Source organism: Trichogramma pretiosum, unplaced genomic scaffold (genome assembly GCF_000599845.2).
Source record: "Trichogramma pretiosum strain Unisexual culture from Peru unplaced genomic scaffold, Tpre_2.0 scaffold22, whole genome shotgun sequence".
Taxonomy (NCBI): Eukaryota; Metazoa; Arthropoda; class Insecta; order Hymenoptera; family Trichogrammatidae; genus Trichogramma; species Trichogramma pretiosum.
In genome coordinates this window covers 634,391-649,313 of record NW_019640932.1, presented here as the reverse complement: position 1 = coordinate 649,313, position 14,923 = coordinate 634,391, and the positions used below count along the sequence as shown (strand labels likewise).

Here is a 14,923-nt window from a genome sequence, read left to right as displayed (position 1 = left end):
AATAATGTGAAATGTACGTTCCATGTATTATTATAATATATGTTTTCGACTTATAAATGTTGGAATTCATATTGCGGTGTGAGCGTGTGTTGTACTTATGAAGATTGTTATTGGAGTGTCTACGAGGTCTAGGCTTTGGCTACTCTGCTCAACAACTACAATACATAAGTGTTTTTCACACTAAGAAAATAATTCGTCTTTCAATTTGGTGTCATGCACATGTTGTTCCCATAATCGCTTAAGTATTGTGCAATACTGCGTTACATGGACTTTCGAATAAATTTTCAATGATTAAGGTTACATTACCTATATAATATTTTATGCATTTGCCTATAAAATGGTGAAATTTTTACACATCGCAACTTTTCATAAAATTCGAAATAGATTAGCGTTGATACATTTCAATTTTGAATCAATGTCGTGCAGTTATCAAAATGAAGTCATGACAAGACTTTGAATTTAGCATTTTTTTTTTGCCCCAATTTTTGAATTCAGGAAAATAATCTAGAAAGCGCCGCCAGAATAAGAACTGTTGCAAACCATCGTTACTAGCCCTACAATACAAATAATGGTAACTCTGTCATAAACATATGTAGAAATTTTAATGCTGTTCCAAACTAAAATGACCGATTTTGAATGATTTTTGGATTCCAAGAAAAACACTTCAAAGTTACTTTTTTCGCAACGTTATAAAAATTTTATATATTTTTGGCGCGCAGCGTAGGGGCATAATAAGCATGACTTTTGATCAAACCGTACTATATAATGAAAACTAAATATATTTCAGTTGGTTTTATACGGCCAGCTGACAAAATTGTAGATGACTGAGAATTCATAGTGTGAAAAATCAAAATATTCAGGAGGAACATTAAAAAGTAAAAACTTATTAGTAAAATATAGTTAAACATCACGATCATATTATTATTATTATTATTATTATTATTATTATTATTATTATTATTATTATTATTATTATTATTATTATTATTATCATTATGTTACTGATAAAAAAGTAACGGACCAAAAAGTGAAACTGCAGTACGGCTTCTAATTAGCTAAATTCTGATTAGCTAAAAAATTTTTGACACAACTAATGACACTTTCGAATTGAAATATAGGGACATCTACAGTCAAAATACTATCTTTTTCAAATCACTACTAAATAATTGATGCGCGCAAAAGACGTATAAGAGTAATTATAGTTTTCAGTAAACAATGAATGATAGTTCTGATATCAGTATTCCCAAAGACGATTATTTCGAAAAGTCGGTTTTACAGAAAGGTGAAATGTATGTTTTACTTCAGTTCATTCATTAGGGTATAAACTTAAAAAATATTTACTTCATAAAGGAAAATTTAAGTAAAAAAATATCATAATGGAGATTAAAATTATTATTTAGTCACTCAATGTTGTTGATATGCACAATCGAGCTCATCGCAGCAAAGACTATACGATATAAATATGTGAATACATGAACTTTCCAATCTTGATTAGTATGATGCAATTCATATTTATCAATTTAATCTCACTAGTCTAAAGTTAAAAAACTTTGTATTAGTACGAAACTGTTGGGAATTATGTGTTATTTTCTAAAACATCATTCGACTGAATTGCAACAAATATTAATAACAATTCATAATTATTCCAATCTCGATTCAATTCGTAATTTTTTCAAATGTAAAGATAAGCGTGACAAATTGTGTCCAGGTAATACTAATCGCGCAGCGTGTGAAATGTGTTGTATAACCATGTTATAGATCTTAAGCGGGAAACCAAAAACTTCTACGTGCATTACATACACCCGTAAACTTCTTGGAACTTTAAGTACGGGGAAAAAATTTTCATACAAGCTGCAAAGACTAAAAAACTTGTACGATGCTGCATCGTGGAGACGAAGAAGGCGATGACAATGCACGGAAATTAGCCGCGCGCGATCGACTTGGGTTACGGCAATTGACTCATTTTGTTATGCGCTCTTACTTGAAAAGTGAGCAGAAAGACTTTTTACAATGCACGAAGGGCAGCATTTTTGTCCAATTTATACGATGCATCGCACATTATATAAGTTTTTGCCTTGAACCAATGCATTCTAACCCATCACAGTTACATATTTTAATAATGTTAAGAGTGAAAAATGAAGTAGAGCATATTTTGCTGAGATCCTAACTGTACTTGGTTCCAGTGGCATTTACATTCATCGTCAGGAGCTACCATAACTGTCGAGTGTCAAAAGATCTCACCTTTTTTGACAAATGTAAGCGCTAATTTGTCTAGCCCATATGCCAATATCGTGAGAATTCAGCCGATGACTCATTAAAAAGTATATATTCCACGGGCGGAGCGATATCGCGTCTGCGTGTACAAATCTGTCCGAATGTTGGTGCGAGTATCGCACCTCGGCGCAATAGGCGCACACGCGCGTGCGAATCGTGTGTCGTTTCAATTCGAGCATTCGGCGCGTCTCATGAGTTTCCGAAAAAATAAAAAATAACAATAAAACAAACTGTCCCCGGTGTGGAGCGCGCTTTACGCACCTCGCACCACACACACGCCCGAGCACTTATGCTACGTGTAAATGTACACATACGCTTGAGATCTCAAGAGAAGAGACATTTATTGTGATGCAGATTCATTTAGCACTACAAGCATACGGCAGTTTAGCGTCTAGCTAATGGCGCTGATAATATTGACAGAATGCATGCACCGCGGGAGAGCACCTGTGCGCTCTTGGGCTGCCGTACTGACTGCTAATCTGGACGTTCACCCTCGCTCACGCATCGCTCTCTGCCTCGTGCGCCTGTGTCTTTTTCAAGGTAAATATTGTTTCACGAAAGCAGCATACGAGCACACACGCGCACACGCACAGACACACATATACTCACGCTTATGCGTACGCGCTCGTAGCATCATACGTATCGTTTCGAGAAATACGAAGACACGCGAGGATACAAGAGTGACTAAACGTGTGTGCCCAAGTATATATATGTCGCAGCAATTTTTTCCTATACGAACTTTACGGGCCACCAGGAGCTGTTGCGCTCGTTCAAATATTAGTTGTTTGCCGAGGATTTGCTGCGATTTTTAGCTTCCCGTAAACTGTGCTAGTGGACATGTAGGATGTCGGGAATCCCGCGTTCAAACACTTTTTTTAAGCACGGTTATGTTAAAAGCTCGTGAGATTCGAATTTTGAAAAATAATATTTTTCAAAATATTACTCGCGCGTGTGCATTTGTGTAGTGCATTTTCGTAATGCGCACGAGCAGCTAGTAATATATTTGAAACATTTGTCAGGGACTAAATCACAAAGCGATCGTAAAGAATCGGTACGTAGAAGCAGCAGCAGCACGAGACCCCGAAATAGTCTAAAACTTGAAGACAAATTGCTAATTGGGACATTTACCCTGCTATGCAGCTTTTACATTTTAGAGTCACGCAGCGAGCGCTTGAAATTGGCAGAGAGCGAGCGGGCGGGCGAAAGAGTGAGAGCTAATGCTAGGCTTGCATGTGAATTGCACAGGAGCTACGAGCCACCCGCCGCGTTTAGATTAATTCATCCCGTGATCGTAATCGTATCGCGATTTGTCTTAATTTCGGAACTCGGCCCTGTGCATTGCGACTCTGGCACGAAGTGTACATTAATACAGCAATCCTTGATACCACACGATGGGTATATACTTTGAGGCCATGGCAGGCACATATCGCAGCGTTCTATCGTTCGCTTGATCGCATGCACGACCAGCAGCAGCCACTGCGGTAGCAGTAGCAACCTCGGCGCACGTGCAAAATGTAATTTTTCAATTTTTGAAGCGTCTTTTCAATCGAGTTACAGCATTTGCTTTCAGCCGTTGTTGCTTTCTTCGTGCAGGACTTGTCATCGTTTACAGTGCTCCTCTCCCCTCTTTTATCAGTCTCTGCATGTACTTAAAAAAAAAAAAAAAAAAACAGTTACTATCATAATAATTTCACGCAAAATTGGTCATAAACCGCTTGTTGTTTGAATTTATTTTCATACAGATGTATCTAATGTTTTATCGACTCTGCTCAGATGCATTCACTCATTTCCAATCAAGCCTACTACCAAAGTCAACAATCCATTAATATCTATTGAATGCGCATTAGTGTCAAAGTTTCTTGTATCTCCTTTAGGAATTCTAGAGATACTTCCGTAAGTAATCTCCTCAAAACATTAAAAGTCAGGTTTCACACCTCAAGTGATTATCGAAATATTTTCTCAAACAGGTTTCATGCAACGAGCTTTTCTTATATTGAGTAAACGGTCAATGGATAATTACAGTTCTCGCGCTACTGTTTAATGATCATGATCGATTTCATGTACAGCAGATGCCTAAAAACACGCAGAAGTCATTCTTCATAGGTGATCTTTTAGATTGGCTTTTTTATTTATTTCTCACAAATCACGAGTGATTTAATCATGAAGTTACTAAATTTATTCAAATTCGTAGTTTTCTTGCATATTTTCCAAAAAATTCAATGACTGTGATCTTGCAAAATACAAGCTCAAGTTAACACACGTGCAATAAACTCGACAACGTATTCCTAGTTTTTCCTAGGCAAAAAGACGAAATGACGACGGATTCAGAAATGGGCAAGGAGATGCTCGGACGCGCGCGCATAAGCGTCAACGACGATGCCGACGATTTGCGTATAGTAAATATGTACGAGCATGGGGTGATGTTAGGCCATTAACGACATTAATGTTGTACTCAGAGCAAGCGAGATAGAAAGAGAGAGAGAGAGAGAGAGAGAGAGAGAGAGAGGGAGAGAGTGCGTGGAGTAAGCCGAAGGCTCTATATCATCTCCGGATATGCGCTCTCTGCATATGGGCTCGCAACCAGAGGCAGTGGCAGCAAGAGTAGCAGCAGCAACAGAGCCGCACGTATACGTATCTGCGTAATAAACAATAAATTCAAGGTGAAATACGGCGTCGAACAAGCGTAACCCATTTGTTTGCGATAAAGTGACCCTCAAAGCTAGTCGGACCAGTCGCTTGGCCAGCAACAGCAGCGACGGTAGCAGCACCAGTGCCGCTAACAGCGACGACTGGCCAGTTCTCTCGCTTTGACACGGTTCACCCCTCCTTACTCCACCCTGTTATTTCTTACGTGTTTATGCCTGTATACCAAACTACTTGAACGTACATACGCACGTATGCACACATGCACGAGCACATGCGCATTTGTACACGTTCGATTGATTATATGATATTGAATTCGGCATTTGGTAATGAGATCATCGAATTACTAGAAATTAAATAGTACTTGCATCGCATTGATTTTTTTTATTTATCATATCAACTGGGTACCCTCGCCGTTACACAGGTAGAGTATCGATTTTTTTTTCTCACGTTCTGCCTGGTTAGGCGTTCTCTGCTTGGCCCGAACACAAAGATTGCAAGAAAAACATGAAAGTGACGGCGCACTGATGTACCGCTAGCGTAACAATTTGATTCTCGTTAGCGCACGATGACAAGGAGTGAAAGGTTTTTGCTGCTAATCGAAAAAAAGCCTCGCGATGTGTCGCTGACGCGACAGCGTACGCGGCACTTTATTCAGCCAGTGTGCAAGTTTGTTGCATAAATCTTCAAAATTAAATCACCGATCAAGCCAGAGATTTACACTAAATCAACTGCGCCACGCGAAAGGTACAACGCGTACTTTAATATTTTTCATCTTCGAGCATCGAAGTAAGAATAACAAACCACGCCGTAAAAAGGTCTTTAAAACAATCAAGTCGCGCAGGACCGTAAAGAGCTATTCGGCCTTTTGCGAATCTCGCATCCCCGCGTCTGAGTAAGTATTAGGTACTTCTCGTAAATCAAAATGTTCGCATTTTATTATCTTTATGGTTAACCATAATAAAAATCCTCATTTTTCATATCCACAAGCGTATGGGCATCTCGAAACAACCGATAAATACCGTTAACCTTCTTTTAATCACAATAGGAAAAAGTCGCATAGTCGCATAGATGTATCGCTGTGACTATTTTCTGCAACCCCTGGAAGGCTCATAAAAGACTTCGGTCACGCGTTCTGCACAACTAATTACCAGCTCCTACGAGCAAGTTTGTACAGTTTTCCATCCTACGGGATTCGCGTGTGTCTATTAAGAAATTCGGAGCGAGTAAAGCGTATACGCAGTGTGCGCAGGCCGTTTGTCGTCATAAACGTCATGCTTTACGCGATAAAGACGCGCTTGGATATGGGAGAAAAAAATAAGCAGAAGAGGAACTAACTAACGCAGTGAAACGCAGATATAGCTTTCAGGTTCGCCCCTGTGGGCATATACATCTTCTAGTAGTTCGTTTTTTTTTCGACGATATATCAGAGCCGACCAGGTGGTGCTGTATGTATATATGAGCGTCGAGAGAACGGGTTATAAGTACGAGGCTGAAAAAATATATTTTAGTAGGGAGAAACGAGACGGTGGCGACGATGCAGAGCTGTACTTATGTACGAGCGTGTGTGTGTCCGTGTGCGTGCGCGCGCGCAAGCACGTCACCCGCGCGCAACGCGAGCAGTACGACAATTATTGCGCGGGGTTAAAAGAAGAGGGCCTTTGACCGGCTGCTTGTACTTTTGCGGTCTCGCGCGCACTACACCTCGTATACACACTACGGTTCGTACCTCTGCATGGCGCTCATATATGGGGCCCATATAAAATTATGAATTGTGATTTTTGTCTCAAGCAGGGGGATGACTTCAATTAGCGTTGAATGGTTGGTGGGGTTGTATACGATATACATATGGTTGAGGTCCTGCACGATGAAAATGTTGTGCGGTCTTTGTTTGATAGGACCACCTTATAAGCAGATATCGAGGAGATACTACCTTCAGGACCAATGATTTTTATATTGATTAGCGAATAAGCCGAGTGTATTAAAAATCAGTAAATCGATATGATATGTTTATAGATAATTTTACTGCGAGACACAAGCAACGACAAAAATCATTGGCAAAAGGATAATTGTCAAGAACAATTTGTCACCAAAAATTGTACTGCGTAGCAACATTTATTTTGTTTATTGGCTCTAATAAATTTGTTATAAGGTATCGCCCCTATTTTCGATCAGTTAGGCCCTAATTTCGATCAAATTTAAATCAATTTTTTACATAGGATTGAAACTTGATATCTGATTTTGAATAATGTATTTCTGTTGAAGATATTCGATTCATTGAGCCAATAATTAAAAAAAATGTTCTTTCGTACAATTAAGTTGTTAATATTAATCATTGATCGAATATAGGGAGATGGTCAAAAATAGGGGCATATACCTTATAATGCGCCTGTAATTGAAGCAGCAAAACGCATACAGTTATTCACTTGAATGTCATTTTTCATTGTAGTAACTTTCAGGCGCGCTTCGCGCGCGTACATTTTTCAGTCAGTTTCGAAAAAGTTGCTATTTTGACCGTAGATGTCACTTTATTATGTTCCGACTGGAGTCACAAGTCAGTCGACCAATTAGAAGCCGAATAGATTGGCTTCACTTTTAGGGTCATCATTATTTTAAGAGAGGAACGCTATAACGCTATATATGAAAGAACAAATTGAACATATTTTTGAATTTCAAGCATCCACCCATAATCATTTGAAATGTAATGATGCGACCTATCGTGCTGTGTGAGTTAAAAAATAAGCAAAGATACGACGTGACAAAGATGCGACACTATACTCATTTAACATGCGGGATGTACACCGATATTCGGGAGCCTTGCGTGGTCTATGCTATATGCGTGCGCGCATATGTACCAGGCGCCGACAGCACAGTCGTGCACTGCATAAAAATCATCCTCTAAATTACGCGCTACACAACGAGATGACGCGACATGACGAGAAGGGAAATTTCGAATACGTTTATGCAAATAGCGTCAAACGACTCATTAGAAAACAAAAATAATGACCGAGAGACCATCGAATATATATTTTATAAATAAGGCAAACATATGCTTGACGCCGGTTACATATAAATTGGCAAATTTCGATAAATGACTGCGAACAAGTACCATTACGAACCTCTGATTGTAACTCTGAGTACACGGAACGTATTATAAAGAACAAATACAAATTTACTACAAGGTGGGTAGGGAGTGATAAAATCTTTGCATCGAGTTGATCGATACAAACTAATTATTTGTGCGTAGCATGTGTCGATTGGAGTGACATAATAAATCTCGATACATACAACATATTTTGAAATTTACAGATATCAGTATAAAATATCACAAATTTTCCAGTCATATGGAGGAACTATTTGTCATAGCGCACTCACATAACATTCACGATGGACATGGTCATCATCTTTTGGTCATTTGCTACGTGAATTCTCAATATTATTGCGCGATATACGAGGATAGTCGTTAAATGGAAAATATATGGCAAATAAAGCGTACTGTTTTTGCATACAGCTGTATGAAATATTTATTGGTTAACTAAATGAGCTCCTTTTATTTTTATTTCTCGTATCGGTCGTCGCGCTGTTGCGCTAACCGTATACTCCACGGGCGTTCTGTACGCTCATGCGCGTGCAATATGTACTCATACAGATACACACAGCCGCGTGCTCACAGACACACACACACACACACACACACACACACACACACACACACACACACACATACTGGTACATTTCAGTACAGTGAGCCGCTAAAATGGCGACAGCAGAGTGTCGTTTAAATGTGAAATTCGCTCGATGTCTCGTATAACTGCCATGCTGTGTAGATGCAGGGGGAGTTGATAATGCATAAAACCGTGATAAAATAAAGAAAAATGAAATTATAATTACCTGCATGCAGTTTCGCTTGATTGTACATACTTCTGCGTATGCACTGTACATCTTTGGATCGTAAAAATATAATATAATTGTTTGAAATAAAATTCATAAAAAATATTCTATTCAAAGAAACATTTTATTAAATATAAATGAATGAATAGATTCAGATGGAAATGAAACTGTAAGCTGAATAATTTCGTAAAATCAAAACAAAACAGTTTTTCATGTAAAAATTTACGCCTTATTAAAGAAATAAGATAAGTGCTGAGAGGTAAGATTAAAAAATTCAGCAGTTTTCTAGGTATTATAATGGTTTTTTATATATTTGAAATCGCCACTTCGTAAAAATAGCAGTATGTATGAAAGCATTATATTTTTGAACATTAGTTTATTCGCTTATGTTATTGTTATGATTATAAACAGTATCTAATTTTATAGATATTTTTATTGGTGATGATTTTAATATTTTCTGCTTTTTAAATTGAAGTCAATACCTCAGTTTGACTTTTATTATAGAAAATAATCAAGCAATGTTTAAGATGAAGTGTAAAATGGATCCATTTGATTATCTTATATGTTGCTTTGAAACAATGAATTTAAAAGACATTATTATAAAAAATGTTAAATTTTAAGTATGACTTTTTTTTCTATACTTCATTTCTTTTGAGGTGGAATGTTTTTTTCTAGGAAAATTGCAATGTACAATTTATAATTTATTCAGTCCTCTGTGCCAATGAATACTCGAAAAACATTTATCTATCGAAATTTCCCCTAACTGAACAAAGAGAAGGATGTTTTATATATTTCATTATAATTTTGATTTTTACTGGTGTGCATTATTTAACCTTAATCTCGTTTTTTTCTAACACGCATGCATGTAAAGTTCAATAATAATTTTACACAAAAGAATTGTACTTTAATAAATATAAGAAAAATTAAATTTATAATTCAAACGTGAAGCAAAAATGAAAAAAAATTAGGTTAGAAGATGTTATTTATGATCAATTATTAAAGTGCAATGATTTAAGGACAATTAATTGAATGAATAATAAAAAATTAAACTTGAAATGCTCGATTACTTGGTTGATTCGGGCAAAAAAGTTTTGATTTAGCTCAATGCGTTTGATTTTTGGATTTCGTCGATGAAATTTTTTATAGGAAATGGGCAGGGGAAAAATAATATGTGTACATGGTATTTATGTAAAAAAGGTGCAAAAATAAATGAAAACAGTTTGTTATTGTTTGAATATGATATATAATGTTATATACACTCGAAATATAATACATTTATTCTTTACACAAATTTCTGATCATATGTATAAATACTTTTTACAATCGTATACTATATATTTCAGTAATGATCATTCGCGGTGCAGTTTGACATTATTCGCTATCATTACACCTTATTTTTTAACGTACGCATATTTGCATATATTTTCATTCTCTCACTCATGCAGAAACAGACGCTAATCGCAAATTTTAACTATTTAACTATAAATATATTCATATTTATTATATATAATATATTGTATACTCGCACGGTTATTCCTTGTGCGTTTATTATCACAGTGGTTATTTGAGGAGAACGAGTCTGCCCCGTATGCTCGTCAACGAATCACTGAGCGCATTTCTTTTTTTCTCTTTTTCTACATTATTAACTCTCTACTTGGACGATAAAATTCATGTTGCTGCAATGTTGCAAATAAAGACGTCAACCGGCCAAAATTTTGAGAAAAAAAGAAACGACGTAATTCTCGTTGTCTTTCGTAATATATTTAATATTATTTGCACTTGTGGAAAGCGCGAGCGAGCTAATATGCTCGCACAGAAACGTGTACGCCGTTGAAAATTTTGATATCGTCCTCGATATTCTTATCTTAAGTAATCGAAGTTGAATTGTCGAACATTTTTGATATCGGTCTAGACGTCGGCGTGCAAGAGCACAGACTTTAGCGTTCGAGTCGCAAATAAAAAAATTTTTCTCAACAACCGTCATAATGATTATCGCATTATGTGGTAACTATTAAATATAACCCTATACTTCAGACTTTTTCCATTTCAATGAAAAAATCTAAAAAGCAGTATATTCGAAAGGAGCATTGTTACGACATTAAATAGACTAAATTACAATATTTACAGAATTCAAAGTACATACACTTAACGTGAGTGTATGTACGCATATATAAAATGCCGCAGTGCAGTTAATAAAATACTAAAAATAAATAGTGAAACAGGGACTCTCGCGCAGTTTTGAACTCGCACCGATGATCGAGATTCTCTTGTTTTTTAATCATCTCTTCAGCTATGAACGAGGATCTCCGCAAGATACGAGGAGATCAATAATCGCTTTGTTACCGTCGGATTGTGCAAGGAGATTGGGTTTAATTCAACAAAAAAATGTACAGAATAAAAAACGAGCAAATGAGTATTGATGAAAATGTGTTGAGCCAATCTCTTTGCCACATGAACGTAATTGCGAAAATTTGGCTAACAGGCCTTATGATTCGGACTTATCGTTATGTACATTAAAACCATCAATAAAACAAAATACTTGTACAAACTTTAAACAATCACATGAACGACGGTGTATGCAGTCACCAGCTTTACATTTCATAAAACTTTAAATTGAGTACAAGTATTGCATCTGATTGATGCCAAGTTTAGGAAAAAAGATGTGCACTAACATTGAATTTTTACAATGATTACGCTCAAGAAATAATCATTTCACATCTTATTTCAAGTAATTGCTGTGAATAATAATATATCGTATTATGTAATAGTGCTTACATATGCGGTATTGGCGGTATGACTTGATGCTGTCCCATTGCATCTACCCCTGCGTTGCTATAGTAATTATGTTGATCGATCATATTTTGAGCCGGGTTCTCGATCATCATATTAAACATCTGAGCCAGTTCCGATGTGGGTTGCTGCTGCTGGTGCTGTTGATGTTGCTGCAGCTGCTGCAATTGCTGATGCTGATGGTGCGATTGTTGGTGTGTGGGCTGAACAGACTGTTGGTTCATGAACTGTGAATTGTCCCTGGGTTTCGACGGCGCCGACGCCGAGGGGCCCGTGGGACTCGGCGTTACACCGACGCTACCCGGGCTGGTGGGCTCGCTCTTAATGCTGCTGCCCGACGGACTATTGTTCGAGGACATTTGCGATCCGGCTTGTACCTGACTGTACGGCGACGGTGATCCGCCCTGGACGTTGCTCGTTGGCTGCCCGTAAGCGTTACACGCGAATCCGTTGATGTAGGCGTTTATCTGCGAAGGCGGATTGCCCGATGCCAGTGGGTGCTGCATGTCGTAGCGGCTGGAGTACGAAGCCGCCGCGGCAGCGGCGCTCAAATGTCCGTAATGCGGCTGGTACGGGGTCGCTGGATCGTTGAGAATACCGTAGCTGTTTGGCAAATAGCCGTTCGACATGTTGTAACAATTTTCGCGCGAGATCGGAGCTTGTTGAGAACTCGTATTGTTGGCGACCTGACGCTGGTCTAAGATGCCACCGACGCTCGCGCTTCCTCCCAATTGAAACTTGTCCTTCTTCATGAGGGTCTTTGTTTTTCTGCGTGGCCTGTACTTGTAATCGGGATGCTCCTTCATGTGAACAGCCCGCAATCGCTTGGCCTCGTCGATGAACGGCCTCTTCTCGTTTTCCGTCAACAACTTCCACTCGGCTCCCAAACGCTTCGAGATTTCCGAATTGTGCATTTTCGGATTTTCTTGAGCCATCTTGCGCCTTTGGCCTCGTGACCATACCATGAACGCATTCATGGGCCTCTTGACCCGATCGATATTGTTGTTTTTGCTCGTGTTATTGTTATTGTTTGGAGCATGCTGTGTTTGTGTTTGGTTGTTGTGCGACTGTGGCGACTGATGATGGTGCTGAGGCTGTTGCTGTTGCTGCTGCTGCTGCTGCTGCTGCTGCGATTGCGGAGCGGCGTTATGCAAATTTAAACTCATCAGATTTTGAGACATATTTTGCTGATGCGACGTTTGCTGTTGCTGCTGCGATTGCATCGACGCGTAGTGATTCTGCATCGACTGATGATGATGATTCACATTTGAAATAGAGAGATTGTTCATATTAGGCGGGCTCCCCGATAACGTAGGGCTATGCATGAGAGAACCAAGGGGTGCATACGGAGAAACTGAATGATGGCCCATCGGCGAGACTCCCTGATGAGGATGAGGGGGTATGTTGGCGTGGAGACCCTTCATGTCAGATTCCATAGTCAGCATATTATCCACTGTGAGGGTACGCTGTAAAAATGCACCACAACGATTAATTTGTACACTTTTAGCTCACGTCCTGGTGCAACAAACTTCGCGCTTTCTCGTTGCTAAATATCAAGTTTAACTATCTTTCAACTGTCACTTGAACTTGCCAACGTGCAGAGTCCTGCGTTCGAGACATCAAGTCCGAATCTCGATTAGCTAAGACAACACACCTTATGCACAAATATTCACTAAAATGCACAATTTTTCGTTTTGAATAGTCGGTACAAACGCGACAGTTCTCCACAAGCTAGGGTCGCTCACTCGGTGATTGTATACACTGCTTGTTCACAGACATAAACACCGTATCGAGGAGACGCAAACGAAACAAGCGGTACGTCTGGTCGCTGAATTGTCTTGGGCAAAACTGGTACACACTGAAACTCGCGGTAAGCTGGCACCCTCCACTACTGCAGACGAGGTCTCGATGAGATCTTTCCCCTCTACTGCGATTTCCCGCTATTGGTAGATGCGTGTATCCAATGAATGGCAGCACAGGCGCGCGCTATTTCGAATATCTTTGATCACGCGTTCCTCGATAACAACAATTCATTACGCACTGTATTATCACCGCTCGATACGTCAAGTCAAAAATAAGCAGAATTCTTTATTGACGAGTTCGTCGGAGATTTACACACGCGCACTGAGTACACACACTGGGAACAAAAACGTGACGAAAGGTGAGTATCGACGGCAAACTGCTCGACGCTGCCTATCGTACTTTGGCTCCTTTCTGTTGAGCGAACGAGACTCGAATGTGCTGTCCACTACTATAGCTGCAACGCGCCTCGTAACAGGCATCGCGCACGACCCCACTTTCCTCGCGGTGGGATCTATTGGAGAACGGGCAGATCGATTGGCTGCGCGCGCCTACCGTCGCTGCTGCAAGCCAATAACGCCACGAGTGTTTGATGGGCGGGGCCACGATCCCCGCCACTGCAGCTGGCGGTGCCTGCTCGCCGATGCCGTCTCGAGCCCTGGCTTACAAACATGACATCTAGCGGTCGACTCTAGCACTTTTTACAACCAACAATGAGATACAAAACAACATTTTTTTATGTAATATTTGATTCATTTAAACAAACAAGGTGTTAAATTGTTTGTTTTTATACAAATGTCAAGTGATTACGACTTTTCGTCTATTTTTTTTATGCACATATGCACTCGATAGACTCGATAAGACATTTGTTTTTCTTAATTACTCATAAATAATGAGTGATTTGCATCACAAAGGTTCTATCAATTCCATACAAGCCCCTTCTAATTGATCTTTCAAAGTAGTTACAGATGTAGAATTTATATATATGTATTATAAATATATTATATATACGCAGTGCATTCTCCACAAAAATCCGCATTTGGCTTTTGTGTTGAACAGTAGAAAAGAAAACGAAAGTAGGACCTGTTGCGGAGTACATACGTGTCGCTCCGTGCAATAATGGAAGAATGCTGAGTCGTAGATAATCGTGTATGTGTACATATAGCTCCGCCAAGTGGCGCATTCGCGGGGTAGCTATATATGTTGATGGCTGCCTATGTACATACACATCGTGTACTCGTACACGTACGTACATGCACGTGTACATACATAAACGCGTCCAGACTGATGTACGTAGGTATGCATACACACACACACACACACACACACGCACATAAGCTAAAAAAGACGCAAGATCGAGCAACAATCGGCATCGCGCGCTGTACAATATTTTTGCCGAGAAGGGTGCGCGAGAAAGAAAAAAGAATCTGTACACATGTACGTATAGTATATATATTATGTCGTGCGAATTTTCGATTCGTTTTTCGAGCGCATGCATTTGAGCGCCATCTCGAGTGCGGAGACG

At 39.2% G+C, this 14,923-nt stretch overlaps 1 protein-coding gene across 1 annotated transcript in view; it reads right to left on the bottom strand.

Annotated features, from left to right (window-relative positions):
• The window catches only part of LOC106648899 (transcription factor Sox-3-like), a 78,806-nt gene extending 64,994 nt beyond the window's left edge, over positions 1 to 13,812 (bottom strand). Inside the window, exon 1 of the mRNA XM_014366052.2 lies at positions 11,584 to 13,812. Within this exon, the coding sequence (XP_014221538.1) occupies positions 11,584 to 13,043 (1,460 nt within the window). The 5' untranslated portion in view covers positions 13,044 to 13,812. The remainder of the gene's footprint in view (positions 1 to 11,583) is intronic.
• Between the last annotated feature and the right edge of the window lie 1,111 nt (positions 13,813 to 14,923).